Here is an 18,038-nt window from a genome sequence, read left to right on the forward strand (position 1 = left end):
TGCAGTTTGGCAGAATTTACTGCCTTGTGGAGTCTAACAAAGTTAGTTTGAGTCCTGTCACAACATTATACAAGCGAGCATTTATATTCTCATCAGGAGAGCAACAAGTAGAATTTTGCTTGGGAGTGAGTAAGATAATGACCTCAATTGAGGGGATTGGTGTGACCGTCATCGAGCAGTTTGTGAATACAGCAGAATGGATTGGAGGGATAGATATCATGCAGTCTCGAAAATAGAAGCAAAATAAAGCTGTAAATATTGGCCTATAAATCGAAATAGGTGTAATCCCATCGTGCAGAGAGGTTAAAGAGGAATTACAGTATTTTACAATTCTATGGCAGATGTTGCAGGCCAGTGAGGAAGTGAGTGTATATAAATAGTGTGGATTAAATCAAAATAGTACTGCAGCAAATATTTTTTGGTAACTTGTTTATATTTGTTTTAGTTTGGAATTTGGTTCCTGCCATTTAAGAAAGCTGCTTCAAATGTGAGCCTGCATTGAGGTTGTTTAAATAGCTGTGAAGCATGGTAATTAGTATCTTCTGTCTCGAAGCAGAGTCACCACATAATCCTTTCAAATGTGTTTTAAATATGTATTGTCAAATGATCTGTGTTTACCTTCCACCCCTCCCCCTGCCCCCCGGATATGTGGATGGGCCTGAGGGAATAGCTAGGCCTGGCTTGCCTGCAAATTTTTCCCTCTTCCTTTATTTCCACCTCCATAACATCGACGGTCTCCCCCCGCCTGCCTCAGCTCATCTGCTGAAACCCTCATCCATGCCTCTATTACCTCTAGACTTGACTACTCTAATGCACTCCTGGCTGGCCTTTAATATTCTACCCTACGTAAACTGGAGGTGATCCAAAACTCTGCTGCCCGTGTCCTAACTCGCACCAAGTCCTGCTCACCCATCATCCCTGTGTTCGCTGACCTACATTGGTTTCCAGTTAAGCAACGCCTCGCTTTCAAAATTTTCATCCTTGTTTACAAATCTCTCCATAGCCTCGCCCCTCTCTATCTCCTAATCTCCTCCAGCCCCACAACCCCCGAGATGTCTGCGCTCCTCTAATTCTGCCTCCCTGAGCATCCCTGATTATAATCGCTCAACCATTGGTGGCCGTGCCTTCAGCTGCTGAGGCCCCAAGCTCTGGAACTCCCTGCCTAACTTTTCCACCTCTCTACCTCTCTTTCCTCCTTCATAAAGCTCTTTGACGAAGCTTTTGGACTAATTTCTCCTCGTGTGGCTCAGTGTCAAATTTATTTATTTTGTCTTATAACACTCCTGTGAAGCACCTTGGAACATTTTACTACGTTAAAGGTGCTATATAAATAAAAGTTTGTTGTTGTATTTGATACATGCCCTTGACGGCCCAGCCAAGATTGGAATCTTCCAGGTAAGGAGTGATGGCCTAAAACCTCGGTCCTACCATCATAGGTGTGAAGGTGCCAACCAGATCAAAATGGGGAATGCTATAACATTTTGAGCAGCCTGTGGGGTGCAAAGCTCCTTAAAGTGTTGCTCATATTTTATTCATAGCTTAAGACGGTGCTTGAGTTCCAGAGCGGAAAAAAAAACTTGTGTTTGTAGTATCCATTTTTTTCCTATTCCACAATGGAAAGAAAATGTCACTGGTGTAAAGAGCTTTTGGCTCACAGAACATGGATTAGGAGACCGCAATCTACCATGAATGAACACATATTCCAGATGAGGACAGGTAAAGTTCTGGCTTAATTGGACCTTTTTTTAATACTGGCAGCCCTGTCTCCAGTGTTGCAGCATCGAGTAGCAGTCAATAAAACCATACTGAGGTCTTTGTCCTCATTTCAAAGCAAGAATGCTCTTCAAGCAGCCTGACATTTCCAGTAATTGTGGTGTAAGAAAGCCTCTATTAATAGTTTAATTTATTAATGGAGGGGTGGAATTGCAGTGGAAGCTGCTGTTCACGCTGGCTGTGGAACAGTGATGTCCTGATTATTCTGTGTAACTATTTTTCTCCTCCAGCCCTAAAATGTTTAGGTCAGATACACAGAGCAAAATCCATGCAGACACACTGGAGATGAAAGACAGACAGACAGACTTGGATTTATATAGCGCCTTTCGCAACCACCGGACGTCTAAAAGGGTTTTACAGCCAATGAAGTACTTTTTATTTTGAAGTGCAGCCACATTAATGTAGGAAATTAATACTCAATGTAGGAGTTTAATACTCAAAAAGCTGTGCTTTATTCGTGGGCAGATATTTGGAAATTTGACTCTTGCAATTTTTATCTTTATTTGTTCCCTTCATACAGCTGATTGTTGTTAAATACCCGCTAGGTAGCTTTTGCAATTTAATGGACTTATTCTAAACCACTTAACTCCCTTTAATGACAGATACAAACAACGTTTTGTGAACAGATGTTTTGCTGGGACTATTGTTTTTAAACCACATCATTCTAAGCTTGCTGTAACCACACCTTTTCACTTTACAGTGAGCCCAGTCTGCTGAATACTGATGGCGAAGAGATGGAAACTGAAGAACCAAAGGTAAGGAAGTTAGCTCTTTCAAAATTGTTGAGGAGATTTGCTACTTTTGCCATGGTATAAACGTGTCTTTTGGAAGCGATAAAGCATTTTGGGACACATTTGTAAAATAAATGTTAACGCTTGCATAAAAACTGATGTGATTTTTGTTTTAACCTGCCGTCTTGGTTTTATCAAAGAACAAATGTGTATTCATATGGCATCTTTCACGTCCTCACGATGTCTGAAAACATTCACCGTCCATTAATAACTTTTGAAGTGTATTCACTGTTTGTTTTTAAGTGAACATCGCAGCCAGTTTGTGCCTGAATAACTAGTTAATCTGTTTTTGTGGTGGTTGAGGGCTGAATGTTGGCCAGGACGTTGGGAGAACCTGAACAGGCAGATGGGGCCTCACTTTTATGCTTCACCCGAAAGACAGCACATTCAAGTACTGACGTGTCGGCCGAAACTATAAGAAGATAAGAAATAGGAGCAGGAGTAGGCCATACTTGAGCCTGCTCCGCCATTTAATACGATCATGGACTCGAGGCCACTTCCCTGCCCACTCCCCATAACCCTTTATACCCTTTATTCCCTTATCGGTTAATAAACACTCTCTCTCTCTTTCTCTCTCTCTCTCTCTCTCTCTCTCTCTCTCTCTCTCTCTCTCAAATTTACCAGCTTCCACAACTCTCTGAGGCAGCGAATTCCACAGATTTACAACCCTCTAAGAGAAGAAATTCCTCCTCATTTCAGTTTTAAATGGGTGGCCCCTTATTCTAAGATTATGCCCCCTAGTTCTAGTCTCCCCCATCAGTGGAAACATCTTCTCTGCATCCACCTTGTCAAGCCCCCTCATAATCTTATACGTTTCGATAAGATCACCTCTCATTCTTCTGAACTCCAATGAGTAGAGGCACAACCTACTCAACCTTTTCTCATAAGTCAACCCCCTCATCTCTGGAATCAACCTAGTGAACCTTCTCTGAACTGCCTCCAAAGCAAATATATCCTTTCTTAAATACGGAAACCAAAACTGCACGCAGTATTCCAGGTGTGGCCTCACCAATACCCTGTATAACTGTAGCAAGACTTCCCTGTTTTTATACTCCATCCACTTTGCAATAAAGACCAAGATTCCATTGGCCGTCCTGATCACTTGCTGTACCTGCATACTAACCTTTTATGTTTCATGCACCTGGACCCCCAGGTCCCGCTATACTGCAGCACTGTGCAATTTTGTGCTCAAGTCTTTGGAGGTGGGACTTTATAATGCACGTAATCTCGGGTGACCATATTTTCTAAACCAAATTCGGGAACAGACAGGGTGGGAGTACTTCAAGAAAACCGGCCTGATGACTTTGTTGCTTCTGCTAATGGAATACGCATAGAGACAACACTATTTTCACTTTACATCGAATCTCGAATATTGCTTGTGTTCTGGTAACACCATCTATACTAGTCCCAGAATACCCTATCTTTCAATTTCGCCATTTTAAATCTGTTCCAAACAGATGAGAGTTGCCATATAAGGTGTGCAACACCCTCTGTCTCAAAGTTTCAGAAACCTCTTCCCGGTGAGAGAATTTAGAGCTTGCCTTATTCGATTTAAAAAAAAAAAAACCACACTGTACCATAAGTAAATCCACTCTCCCCCTCGATTTCTCGCGCACATTTTAAACATTCTGTCCTCCAGCCAGTCACAATTGGACGAAACACTGGGTCAGGTGACTCAGTCCCCCAGTTGTACAGTGGGGCTTTTTCTCCGTCGCACTGCATTGTGGGAAGACCGGGCCACCATCGTCGCCTCCGTTTAACTGGCTCCTGGAATCCGTTCCTCTGCTCAAACCGGGTGGGAACAGTCCGAGAATGACGAGGAGGGATAGTTTATCTTTGTCACAGTCACATTTAATGTAATTTGTGACTTTGAGAGCCAATTCTGTACTGTGGCAGGGGCGGGTAGCTGATTGGAGGTATTAAAACATGAAGTTCCGGGAAAGGTGGGCACGGATTAGGGAGACGACATGTTCAAGGACTTTGGAGAGGAATGGGAGGTTGAAAATCTGAAACAAAGACAACACTCAGCAGATCGGGCAGCATCTGTCGAGGGAACACAAATCCGTTCTCGTTCCAGGTATAGACCCTTCCTTAGAACTGGGTTCCTCAGAAGGCCTATATCTGAAACGTGAACTGGTTTGTTTTCCCACAATAGTTGCTTCCAACCCGCTGAGTGTTTGCAGCACTTGTTGTTTGGTTTAGTTTCAGATTTTCAACATCATCAGCATTTTGCTTTTTGTTCAGAATTACAGGAGCTTTGTGCTGTAGCTCTAAACACTAGACGGCTCCCCATTCAATCTTGCTAAATTTGAGACTAAATGGATGATCTTTTTCAACAATAGACTGCAACAGATGAGAATGTTGCTCTGAAAAAGAAAAGACTCTTTGATTTTATTACATTTGAGGTTAACCTCGACCTCAACAACAACAACAACTTGTGTTTATATAGCGCCTTTAATGTAGTGAAATGTCCCATGGTGCTTCACTGGAGTATTATGAGAAGAAATTTGACACTGATCCGCATAAGTAGAAATTAGGGCAGGTGACCAAAAGCTTGATCAAAGAGGTAGGTTTTAAGGTGCGCCTTGAAGGAGGAAAGTGAGGTGGAGGTTTAGGCAGGAAGTTCCAGAGCTTAGGGCCCAGGAGAAGGCACGGTCACCGATGGTTGAGCAATTATAATCAGGGATGCTCAGGATGGCAGAATTAGAGGAGCAAAGACATCCGGAGGTGGGTGGCTGGGGGGTGTGTGGCTGGCTGGAGGGGCGAGGCCATGGGGGGAATTTGAAAATTAGGATGAGAATTTTGAAATCGAGGCGTTGCTTAACCAGGAGCCAATGTAGGTCAATGAACACAGGGATGATGGGTGAGCGGGACTTGGTGCGAGTTAGGACACAAGCAACCAAGTTTTGGATCACCTGTAGTTTATGTGGAATAGAATGTGGGAGGCCAGCCAGGGGTGCGTTGGAATAGTCAGGTCTAGAAGTAACAAAGGCATGGATGAGAGCTTCAGCAGCAGATGAGCTGAGGCAAGGGCGGAGACAGGTGATGTTACGGAGGTGGACATAGGCGGTCTTAGTTATACTGTGGTTGAAAACTCATTTCCGGGTCAAATATGACACCAGGATTGCGAACAGTGTGGTTGAGCCTCAGAGAGAAGTTGGGGAGAGGGACGAAGTTACTGGCAGGGACCGAAAACAATGGCTTTGGTCTCTCCACTCCACCCCCCCTGCCCCGAGATGTCTTCGCTCCTCTAATTCTACCCTCTTGAGCATCCTTGATTCTCTTGGGGGTAATATATTAGCATGGATAGTGGATTAGCGAACTAACAGAAAACAGAGAGTTGGGGAAAATGACCCATTTATTGATTGGCAAACAATAACTAGTGGGGTGCCGCAGGGATCGGTGCTGGGGCTTTAACTATTTACAATCTAGATTAATGACTTGGATGAAGGGACTGAGTGTAATGTAGCCAAGTTTGCTGATGGTACAAAGATGGGTAGGAAAGCAAGTTGTGAGGAAGATGCACAAAATCTGCAAAGGAATATAGACAAACATTTGGCAGATGGAGTATAATGTGGGAAAGTGTGAGGTTATTGAATTTTGCTGGAAAAATAAAAAAGCAAATTATTATTTAAATGGAGAGAAATTACAAAATGCTGTAGTACAAAGGGACTTGGGGGTCCTTGTGCATGAAATACAAAAAGATAGTATGCAGGTACAGCAAGTAATCAGGAAGACAAATGGAGTATAAAAGCAGAGAAGTCCTGCTACAACTGTACAGGGTATTGGTGAGACCACACCTAGAGTACTGTGTACAGTTTTGGTCACCTTGTTTAAAGAGAGATATACTTGCATTGGAGGCAGTTCAGAGAAGGTTCACTCGGTTGATTCCTGAGATGAAGAGGTTGACTTATAAAGAAAGGTTGAGCAGGTTGGGCCTATACTCATTGGAGTTTAGAACGAGAGATGATCTTATTGAAACATATAAGTTACTGAGGGGGCTCGACAAGGTGGATGCAGAGAGGATGTTTCCCCTCGTGGGGAATCTGGAACTAGGGAGCATAGTTTCAGAATAAGGGTTCACCTATTTAGAATTGAGCTGAGGAGGAATTTCTTCTGAGGGTTGTAACTCCGTGGAATTCTCTGCCCCAGAGAACTGTGGCGGCTGGGTCATTGAATATATTTAAGGCGGAGATAGACAGATTTTTGAGCAATAAGGGAGTGAAGGGTTATGGGGAGCGGGCAGGGAAGTGAAGCTGAGTCCATGATTAGATCAGCCATGATCTTATTGAATGGCGGAGCAGGCTCGAGGGGCCAAATGACCTACTCCTGCTCCTATTTCTTATGTTCTCAATATTCCATTGGAGAAAATTTCTACTCCATCCAGGACAGGATGTTGGACAAGCAGTCTGACAATTTAGAGAGCGTGGAAGAGTCGAGAGAAGTGGTGGAGAGGTAGAGCTGTGTGTCAGCAGCGTACATATGGAAACTGACGCTGTGTTTTCAGATGATGTTGCCAATGTTGCATGTCTATGCAAAATAGGAGGGGACCAAGGATAGATCCTTGGGAGACACCCGAGGTAACGATGCGGGGGTGGGAAGAGAAGCCGTTGCAGGTGTTTCTCTGGCTACGATTTGAGACATCCCAAGATTTGAGGTGAAAAGCACTTGACAAAATGCAATAGGGAGGTTTACTATGTCGAGATTTAAAAACATCAGGTGCAACTTACTGCAAAAATGTCGAACGCTTTTCCACTAAAGTGCCATTGGTGATTACTTTCTCTTTCAGACCAAAGCTCCATTTTCATCAGAATCAGTTAACAGTACTGGTTTATTGAAAAGCTATACAAGAAGAAATCCAGGAAGTGGCTTTTGTAAAACTTTGAAAGGAAACGCAACTGGACTCCACATGCTGGGGTCTGGCAAGCAACTAAGGTCTGTCAAATTTGTGAACTTGTTTGTGCTCGAGCATTTCAGGCTGAGTATTAGTGGCTTTTGAAGATTTGATGCTGTACGTTCTCTAACCAGTGCTATTCTATTGCACTCCAAACTTGTTTGTGTGAAGTTGCTTTGATTCAGGATATTAAAGTGTATGGGAAAGTTTAAGTATTGGCTTCATGTCCTATATAACAATAAAGAAGTTCATACAACACAGAAAGAGGCTATTGTGCCTTGTACCGGCGCTTTGGTCGAGCTACCAGATTAGTCCCACTCCCCTGCTCATTCCTCATAGCTCTGTAAATGTTTTCCCTTCAAGTATTTATCCAATTCTCTTTTTTGGAAGTTACTATTGAATAATCTTCCACCACCCTTTCAGGCAATGCATTCCAGATCATCATCATCATCATAGGCGGTCCCTTGTATTGAGCATGACTAGCTTCCACACCCAAAAAGGATGAGTTCATAAGAACATAAGAAATGGGAGCAAGAGTAGGCCATACGGCCCCTCGAGCCTGCTCTGCCATTTAATACAATTATCCGATCATGGACTCTGGTCCACTTCCCCGCCCACTCCCCATAACCCCTAATCCTCTTATCGTTTAAGAAACTGTCTGAATAAATTTAAGACAGAAATAGACAATGACCCAGCTTCCACAGCTCTCTGAGGCAGCGAATTCCACAGATTAACAACCTCAGAAGAAATTTCTCCTCATCTCAGTTTCACATGGGCGGCCCCTTATTCTAAGATTATGTCCCCTAGTCCTAGTCTCCCCTATCAGTGGAAACATTCTCTCTGCATCCACCTTGTCAAGCCCCCTCATAATCTTATACGTTTCGATAAGATCACCTCTCATTCTTCTGAATTCCAATGAGTAGAGGCCCAACCTACTCAACCTTTCCTCATAAGTCATCTCCCTCATCTCTGGAATCAACCTTGTGAACCTTCTCTGAACTGCCTCCAAAGCAAGTATATCCTTTCATAAATACGGAAACCAAAACTGCACGCAGTATTCCAGGTGTGGCCTCACCAATACCCTGCACAACTGTTGCAAGACTTCCCTGCTTTTATACTCCATCCCCTTTGTAGTAAAGGCCAAGATTCCATTGGCCTTCCTGATCACTTGCTCTTCTGGGCCCCGTACCCTCATTTGCTGCATCAAATTCAGTAATACAGTTTGCTCACTGGCACATTAAACAGCATTTGGAGAAGTGGGCTTTTCAGTTTCCAAGACATTGCTGATGCAGATTTATAGTTACATTTCTGTATAAAGTCACTGTACTCCAAAAGTGCTGGCCATATATTTGAAGAACGAAGGGAAGCATAGCTGGTTGGATGCTGTCCTTTCAGGTTGGATGTTAAGCGAGTTGGGGGCTGCGTTATGATAAAGCCCATTCATGAGCTGCACGGGGGCGGGGGGGCGGCGGGGCAAGTGAAGTTGCGGAGACCTAAATAAAGTGCAAAATGCTCAACGTAATTGAGAAACATAACGAAAGCTGGGATGATTCAAAGATACAGATACACCTCGAAAAATATAGCCCTGTTCTATTTTTCTTCAGTATAAAGTTTAAATGTGTATCTTTGGCGGATATAATGACTGCCCTAAACGTCAACAGATTTTGTTGGACAGCTTGCGGTTTTGTTGTACAGGTGCAGCATTGAGAATCTGGTGGTCCGGAATCCGTAAAATGTTCCAGGATCCAGACCCGAAGACCCTGCCGACCTCAGGTCTTGCTGCCGTTCACCTCGTCCCGCTCGCCTCACTGCCGCTGCCCTTACCTCAGGGCCTCTTTGCCGGCCCACCCGAACACCTCCTTGGCGGGAATCACCGCCCCTCCCCCCCCCCCGGCTTTCTGACACTCTGAAATTCAGAAATATCCGAACCTGGACTCGATGTTTCCGGATTCGTGACGTCAAAGCAAATCGAAAGCCTGCAATCCGGAACGGCCTTGGAGCCGGGGGTTCCGGATTTTAGGGGCTGCACCTGTATAACTTGGAGGCTGCACTCCGCGTCAATTTTGATCAACTTATTCACAGAATAGGCTTGTACTGTACAAGCTTTTTTTTCCTTTTTAAACTGCTTTTTTGGAACCATCAGTCTCCTGATAGTCATATGTCAGCCTGTTTAGATGTTTTCACCCCCCCCCCCCCCCTACCCAAGAAGTTTCTGAAAATGTCGCCTCCTGCGTTCAAAGTCTTCCAGGCTTGTGTTCCCCTACTCCCCGACCCCGAGTTGTTGCTGTTACTATTTGTCAGTAGATTATTAGAATGGCATTTTTCTACAAAGACTGTACTGAGATGCTCAGTTTCTTTGTTTACAGTGAAAGTGTGTCAACTGTGACCTCACCACATGCATCAAACAAGGAGGTCGATAAAAATCGAAACAAATACTTAGTAATTAGTGGTCCTTCAGGCCCAGGAATAGTTGTCCGTGGAAGGCGTTTTCACCATGCCAACGCACAATCAGTCATAAAAACAGCAGCCCAAAGGTAGGTTCTGCTCTTTCGTGATCAGCTGCTAACTTATTGCGACTGTTTTGGTATCTGAGTTAGAACCCGAAAGCGTTATGTTGCATGACCAGAGTGGGGAAAGAATGGTCCCAGTTTCTTCAGGACTGTGGCTATCCTCAAAAACAATATATGGAAATTATCTCCAGCCGCTGTATTTAAAAACATTTAGACTCGTGCAGGTTAGCCTGTTAGCTGTATTGGCGGAGGATTAGGCTGGTCAAGAGTGGCAAGTTTTCCAAGCTTAATTTACTGCTGACCTTCAAACAGTTGCTATAAATGTCAACAATCTTGGCAATTAGATATTTGTGTTGTTTTCGTTGCTGGCGTTTATAGCGCGCTCTGCCCTAATTTTGAAACAATTAATTTCAAACTACTGCTGTGGAACAGGACTTAGTTATTAACTGGTTTCCCCCAACTGAAGCAGAGTGAGGCTCCCTCTTCAGGTCAGGCTCTGTCTCTGGATTTCAACTGCGTTCACATAATAATAATCATAGAATTGATGCCAAGTGAAATGGCCTTGCTCCAATGCTACAGCTGTAGTAATGAATGCACCACAAAGCTGTAACACTGTAAATCACCAGCTGCTCCCTCATTCTGTTTGTTTCAGCTTTTCTTTGGCGCACATCAAGATGAGATATGGCAGTGCAGGAGAATGAAACACTTCCCACATTTGTCACCCAGGAGCAGCATCGAGTACACACGCAGCTCGGATATAGCCCACCCAGCTGCAGGATAGTCCTCCATTCTATCTCGCCACCAGGCATCTATGCCAACCTGCAAAAGGCACCCACTACTCCGACAAGTGTGAAATTTCAATTTTGCATGCCGTCTCTCCTTGTGTCCTCTAAGAGTGCTTGTTAGCAGCAGACTGTGTGTGATGGGCCTATTACTGCTCCAACTCATTTCACTTCATTATCTTGTACTTGGGGTGAAAGCCTTCTCACTTTACCATCAGTCCGGGCTGGATTTTTGCACCCAAACTCTAAGGTTATTTGAAATGATGGCCAAACATCTCTAAAGAGAGGTGGAAGGTACCCGATGTGACTGCCTAGAAAGTTATAGTGCCTTGCAAGCTTATAGTCACCACTAAAATTAAATTAAATCGTTTAAAAATGCTTTTGAAACGTTGGATTATTGTGGAAATGTCACACTCGATCCCATTTGTGATTAAGACCTTCATAGCCCTTTATCATCTACATAAGAAATAGGAGCAGGCCATTTGGTCCTTCGAGCCAGCTCTGCTATTCATTGAAATCATGGCTGATCTTCTGCCTCAACTCCATTTTCCCGCACTATCCCCATATCCCTTAATTCCCTCGGTATCCAAAATCTATCGCTCTCTGTCTTGAATATGCTCATCGACTGAGCATCCACAGCCCTTTGAGGTAGCGGATTCCAAACATCTACCCTGTCAAGCCCCTTAAGAATTTTTCAATGAGATCACCTCTCATTCTTCTAAACTCAAGGGAATATAGGCCTAGTCTACTCGATCTCTCCTCATAGGACAATCCCCCCGACATCCCAGGAATCAGCCCAGTGAACCTTCGTTGCACTGCCTCAAGGAAAGTGTATCCATCCTTCGGTAAGGAGACATCATACTCCAGATGCGGTCTCACCAAGACTTCTTTACTCTTATACTCCAATCTTTTGGTAATAAAGGCTAACATACCATTTGCTTTCCTAATTGCTTGCTGTACCTTCAGGTTAACTTTTTGTGATTTGTGTACCAGGACACCCAGGTCCCTCTGAATACCAACATTTCCCAGTCTCTGTCCTTTTTTTTAAAAAAAATTCTGCTTTTCTATTTTTCCCAACAAATTGGATAACTTCACATTTCTCCACATTATATTCCATCTTGCCCACTCACTTAACCTGTCTATGCGTCCTTCTCACCACTTACGTTCCCAGCTAACTTTGTATCGTCAGAAAACTTGGATACATTACACTCGGTCCCCTCATCTAAGTCATTGATACAGATTGTAAATAGCTGAGGCCCCAGCACTGATCCTTGCGGTACCCCACGAGTTACAGCCTGCCAACCCGAAAATGATCCGTTTATTCCTACTTTCTGTTTTCTGTCTGTTAACCAATCCTCAATCCCATGAGCCCTAACTTTGTATAATAACCTCTTGTACTCCAATCTTTTGGCACCTTATTGGATGCTTTCTGAAAATCCAAAGATATTACATCCACTGGTTCCACCTTATCTACCCTGTTAGTTACACCCTCCAAACACTCTTGGGGGAAATAGTGTTTGACAAATCTTTAATAAATCCATTTTAACACCGCCTAATCATAGTATGACTTTCTAAGTGCTCTTTTACCACGTCCCTAATAATAGATCCTAACCTTTTCCCTACTACTGATGTCAGGCTAACTGGTCTATAGTTCCCTGTTTTTTCTCTCCCTCCTTTCTTGAATAGTGGGGTTACATTTGTTCCCTTCCAATCCATGTGGACCGTTCTCAAATCTAGGGACTTTTGGAAGATCAAAATGAATGCTTCCACTAGCTCTGCAGCCACCTCTTTTAAAACCCCAGGATGTAGGCCATCAGCTCTCACTAGACCTTGGTTCCTTACTATTTCTGGAATGTTTTTGTGTCTTCTACCGTGAAGACAGATACAAAGTATTTGTTTAAGGCCTCTGCCGTTTCCTTGCTCCCCATTATAATTTTTCCTGTCTCTGCCTGTAAGGGACCCACGTTTACTTTCACTAATCCCTTTTTACATATCGATGGAAGCTTTTACAATCTGTTTTGATGTTTCTTGCTAATTTACTCTCATTTTCTTTTCTCTTTCTTTATATTGTGTTCCGAACACAGATGAGACTGCAACAGGGAGGTTAAAGTAAGAGTGACCTCAGTCTTTATTAAAACACTCCAGAGTGAGGCACAGGCCTTAAGGGCCGGCTTATATACAGTGCTCCCAAGGGATGCCGGGATCCCTTGGGACTTCAGGGGATGCACTCCCTGGTGACAGAACATGGGAGTGCATGCTTTACAGATACACAACATTACTCTCTCCCCTTCCCCCCCCTCCCCCCCAAAGTCAAAGTGAAAACTATTTACAAGGTGAGGCGGTTGGGAGCCTTTCTTTCCCTGGTAGTCGGCCTCGGTACAAATGTCTGTTTTGGTGTGTTGGCTGTGCCTTCGCTGGGCTGGCGTGTTGTTGGCCCTGCAGGGCTGCTGGGTGAGCCTGGCCTTGCTGGACTGTTGGGCGTGATGGGTTCGATTTCCTGGTCCGGGGTGGTGTCGTTGATCCTTTGGGTGTGTGTTGTGGGCTTGAAAAAGGTGGTGTCTGCTGTGGGTTGTTCAGGGCAATCTGTGAACCGCAGACTCGTTTGGTCCAGGTGCTTTCTGAAAATTTGTCCATTGTCTAGTTTGACTACAAACACCCTATTCCCTTCTTTAGCTATCACCGTGCCCGCAATCCACTTGGGACCATGTCCATAGTTTAGCACATACACAGGATCATTCAGATTAATTTCCCGTGACACAGTGGCACGACCATCGTTTACATTTTGTTGCTGCCGCCTGCTCTCTACCTGATCATGCAGGTTGGGGTGAACCAGCGAGTGTCTGGTTTTAAGTGTCCTTTTCATGAGTAGCTCAGCCGGGGGCACCGGTAGCTGAGCAGTACTTGGGACAGGCGGGTTTGGAGTGAGCTTTCTGTGACTCGTTTGAGGCTCTGTTTGATTGTTTGTACTGCCCGCTCTGCCTGCCCATTGGAGGCTGGTTTAAACGGGGCCGAGGTGACATGTTTGTTCCCATTGCGGGTCATGAATTCTTTAAATTCGGCACTGGTGAAACATGGCCCGTTGTCATTGACCAGTATGTCAAGCAGGCCGTGGGTGGCAAACATGGCTCTCAGGCTTTCAATGATGGCGGTGGCGGTGCTTCTCGACATTATTTCACATTCAATACATTTTGAAAAAGCATCCACCATCACCAGGAACATTTTACCAAGAAACGGACCCGCATAGTTGACATGGATCCTCGACCACGGTCTGGAGGGCCAGAACCACAAACTTAGTGATGCCTCTCTGGGCGCGTTGCTCAACTGAGCACATACGCTGCATTGCCGTACACAGGACTCTAAGTCAGAGTCAATACCGGGCCACCACACGTGGGATCTGGCTATCACTTTCATGATTACTATACCTGGGTGTGTGCTGTGGAGATCCAAGATGAACGTCTCCCTGCCCTTTTTGGGAAGCACTACGCGGTTACCCCACAGCAGGCAGTCTGCCTGAATGGACAGCTCGTCCTTTCGCCGCTGGAACGGCTTGATTAGCTCTTGCATTTCAACGGGGATGCTAGCCCAGCTCCCATGCAGTACACAGTTTTTTACTCGGGACAGCAGAGGATCTTGGCTGGTCCAAGTCCTAATCTGGCAGACCGTGACAGGTGATTTATCATTTTCAAACGCTTCCATGACCATCAATAAGTCTGCGGGCTGCGCCACCATTAACAAGTTTACAGGCTGCGCCATTTCCACCCCCGTGGTGGGCAATGGTAGCCGACTGACAGCATCCGCACAGTTCTCGGTGCCTGGCCTGTGGCGGATGGTATAGTTATACGCTGATGGCGCAAATGCCCACCTTATTATGCAGGGCGGAGGCATTAGTATTTATCCCCTTGTTTTCAGCGAACAGGGATACGAGGGGCTTGAATTTGAGGCCAAACAGGTACTGATGCATTTTCTTTACCCCAAACACACACGCTAATGCCTCTTTCTCAATAATGCTATAGGCCCTCTCGGCCTTAGACAAGCTCCTGGAGGCATAGGCGACAGGTTGCAACTTCCCCGAAACGTTAGCTTGTTGTAATACACACCCGACTCTGTACGACGACGCATCACATGCTAGCACAAGTCTTTTACACGGGTTATACAATACAAACAGCTTGTTGGAGCATAAAATGTTTCTGGCTTTCTCGAAAGCAATTACTTGTTTTTTCCCTACACCCAGTTCTCACCTTTACGCAATAACACGTGTAGGGACTCTAAGAGGGTGCTTCACCCTGGTAGGAAGTTACCAAAATAGTTGAGTCCCAGGAACGACCACAGCTCCGTAACGTTCTGTGGCTTGGGTGCGTTCCTGATAGCCTCTGTCTTGGCATCTGTGGGCCGAATGCCGTCCGCCGCAATCTTTCTCCCCAAAAACTCCACTTCATGGCAACAGAAGACTCATTTCGGAACTCTTCAGCCGCAGCCCTACACAATCCAGTTGCTGGAGGACCTCCTCCAGGTTTTGTAGGTGCTCGACGGTGTCCCGACCCGTGACCAATATGTCGTCCTGAAAAACCACCGTGCCTGGTACCGACTTGAGTAGGTTCTCCATGTTTCTCTGGAAGATCGCTGCAGCCGACCGAATTCCAAATGGGCATCTGTTGATGAACAGTCCCTTGTGCGTGTTGTTGCAGGTGAAGCTCTTCGAAGACTCCTCCAGCTCCTGCATCATGTAGGCCAAAGTCAGGTCGAGCTTGGTGAATGTCTTGCCTCCTGCCAGTGTGTCAAATAGGTCATCTGCCTTAGGTAGCGGGAAACGATTAATAGTTACTTTATAATCGCCGCAAATCCTGACTGTCCCATCACTTTTCAGTACTGGAACAATTGGGCTGGCCCACTTGCTGAATTCCACTGGGGAGATGATGCCCTCGTGTTGCAGCCTGTCCAGCTCGATTTCCACTCTCTCCCTCATCATGTGAGGTACCGCTCGCGCCTTGTGGTGAATGGGTCGTGCCTCTGGGACCAAGTGGATCCGCACCTTCGCCCCGGAAAAGTTTCCAATGCCTGGTTCAAAAAGGGAAGGAAATTTGTTAAGAACCTGGGTACAGGAGGCCTCATCGACATGTGATAGCGCTCGGACGTCATCCCAGTTCCAGTGGATTTTGCCCAGCCAGCTCCTTCCAAGCAGTGTGGGGCCATCGCCCTGGACAATCCAGAGTGGCAGTTCATGCACCGTGCCCTCATAGGTGACCTTGACCATGGCGCTGCCCAGGACAGTGATGAGCTCTTTGGTGTACGTTCTCAGTTTCGTGTGGATGGGGCTCAGGGCTGGTCTGAGTGCCTTGTTGCACCACAATCTCTCAAACATCTTTTTGCTCATGATGGATTGGCTAGAGCCAGTGTCCAGTTCCATGGCTAAGGATAAGCCATTCAATTTTACATTTAGCATTATAGGGGGACATTTCGTCTCAAATGTGTGCACCCCATGTACTTCAGCATCTACCTCCTCTCTCTCAGGCTCGAAATTGCTTTGATCCACCATGGACCAATCTTCCTTTGCCACGTGATGGTTAGCAGGTTTTGCAGAGCTTGCAGCTCGTTGGAGGTGCCCCATTGTTCCACAGCTCTTGCAAACATACCCTTTGAAACGGCATGAATAGGCTGAATGGAAGCCTCCACAATGCCAACAAGGTGTGAATTGCCTTGCATTCATCCTTTATTGCAGACTGAGTCATCTGGGTCACCTGAGGCCTGCTGGCAGTTGCAGACTCGTGGTTTCTGCTCTGTACATTTCTGCTCTTAAACACAGTTCCAGTTAATTTATGAACATTGCTAGTACTTGTGTGCTGAGAGATTTGTTTGGTGTTATCACTGGTGGACATAAACGCCAGTGCTATCGCAATGGCCTTACTGAGGGTTGGTGTCTCCACGGTCAAAAGTTTTCGTAGGATGGTCTCGTGGCCAATGCCCAGTACAAAAAAGTCTCTGAGCATTTGCTCCAGGTAGCCATCAAACTCACATTGTCCTGCAAGTCGCCTTAGCTCGAAGCTGTAGCTCGCCACTTCCTGACCTTCAGATCGTTGGCATGTGTAGAACTGATACCTCGCCATTAGCATGCTCTCTCTCGGGTTAAGATGCTCCTGAACCAGTGTACAAAGCTCCTCATACGACTTATCTGTAGGTTTCACTGGAGCCAGAAGATTCTTCATGAGGCTGTAGGTCGGTGCCCCGCAGACCGTGAGGAGGACCGCTCTCCTTTTTGCAACGCTTCCTTCTCCGTCCAGCTCGTTGGCTACAAAGTACTGGTCTAGCCGTTCGACATAGGCTTCCCAGTCCTCACCCTCCGAGAACTTCTCCAGGATGCCCACAGTTTGCTGCAACTTTGCGTTGGATTCGTATACTCGTCGCCAGTTATTGTGTTCCTAACACAGATGAGACTGCATACAGGGAGGTTGAAGTAACAGTGACCTCAGTCTTTATTAAGACACTCCAGAGTGAGTAACAGGCCTTTGGGCCGGCTTATATACAGTGCTCCCAAGGGATGCTGGGATCCCTTGGGACTTCAGGGGATGCACTCCCTGGTGGCGGAACATGGGAGTGCATGCTTTACAGATACATAACACTATCAATTTTTTGGGCATCCTTTGCTGAATTCTAAAATCCTCCCAATACTCAGGTGTACTCTTTTTTTTGCTATCATTAAATGCCTCTTCCTTTAATCACATACTCTCTTTAACCTCTCTTGTTGCCACGGTTGGGGTTTTTATTCCTTGAGGGAATGTATATTCGTTGTGAATTGTAAATTAATTCTTTTTACCGTCATATCTTTTAAGGTAACTTTTGGGTATGCTTTTTGTGTCTGCTATTTGAAGACCGATACAATATTTTTTTGACAGTCTCTGCCATTTCCTTATTCCCATTATAATTTCTCCTGTCTCAGCCTCTGAGGGACCAACACTTACTTTTGCTACTTTTCCTTTTTATATACTTGTCGAAGATCTTACAATCTGTTTTTATATTTCTTGCTAGTTTACTCACTTATTCTATTTTCTCCCTGTTTATCAAATTTTTAGTCATTCTTTGCTGGTTTCTTAAGCTCTCTCAATCCTCAGGCTTACTAATATTGCTCGCAACATTATAAGCCTCTTCTTTTAATATAATACTATCCTTAACTTCTTTAGTTAGCCATGGATGAAACACTTTTCCCGTGGAGTTTTTATTTATCAATGCAATATTTGTGGAGAATTTTGAACTATTTCTTTAAATGTCTGCCACAGCTTATCTACCGACATTTTTT

General features: G+C 45.1%; 1 protein-coding gene across 4 annotated transcripts in view; it reads left to right on the forward strand.

Moving 5' to 3' along the window:
• Positions 1-18,038, forward strand: part of senp6a (SUMO specific peptidase 6a) — a 190,548-nt gene that overhangs the window by 66,887 nt on the left and 105,623 nt on the right. For 3 of the 4 annotated variants that reach the window (XM_070890015.1, XM_070890016.1, XM_070890017.1), the window contains 3 exons: positions 2,474-2,528; positions 7,354-7,499; positions 9,825-9,992. In XM_070890015.1, coding sequence (XP_070746116.1) covers positions 2,474-2,528; positions 7,354-7,499; positions 9,825-9,992 — 369 coding nt within the window. The remainder of the gene's footprint in view (positions 1-2,473; positions 2,529-7,353; positions 7,500-9,824; positions 9,993-18,038) is intronic. The other variant, XM_070890018.1, reaches the window with a different exon arrangement.

Source organism: Pristiophorus japonicus, chromosome 9 (genome assembly GCF_044704955.1).
Source record: "Pristiophorus japonicus isolate sPriJap1 chromosome 9, sPriJap1.hap1, whole genome shotgun sequence".
Taxonomy (NCBI): domain Eukaryota; kingdom Metazoa; phylum Chordata; class Chondrichthyes; family Pristiophoridae; genus Pristiophorus; species Pristiophorus japonicus.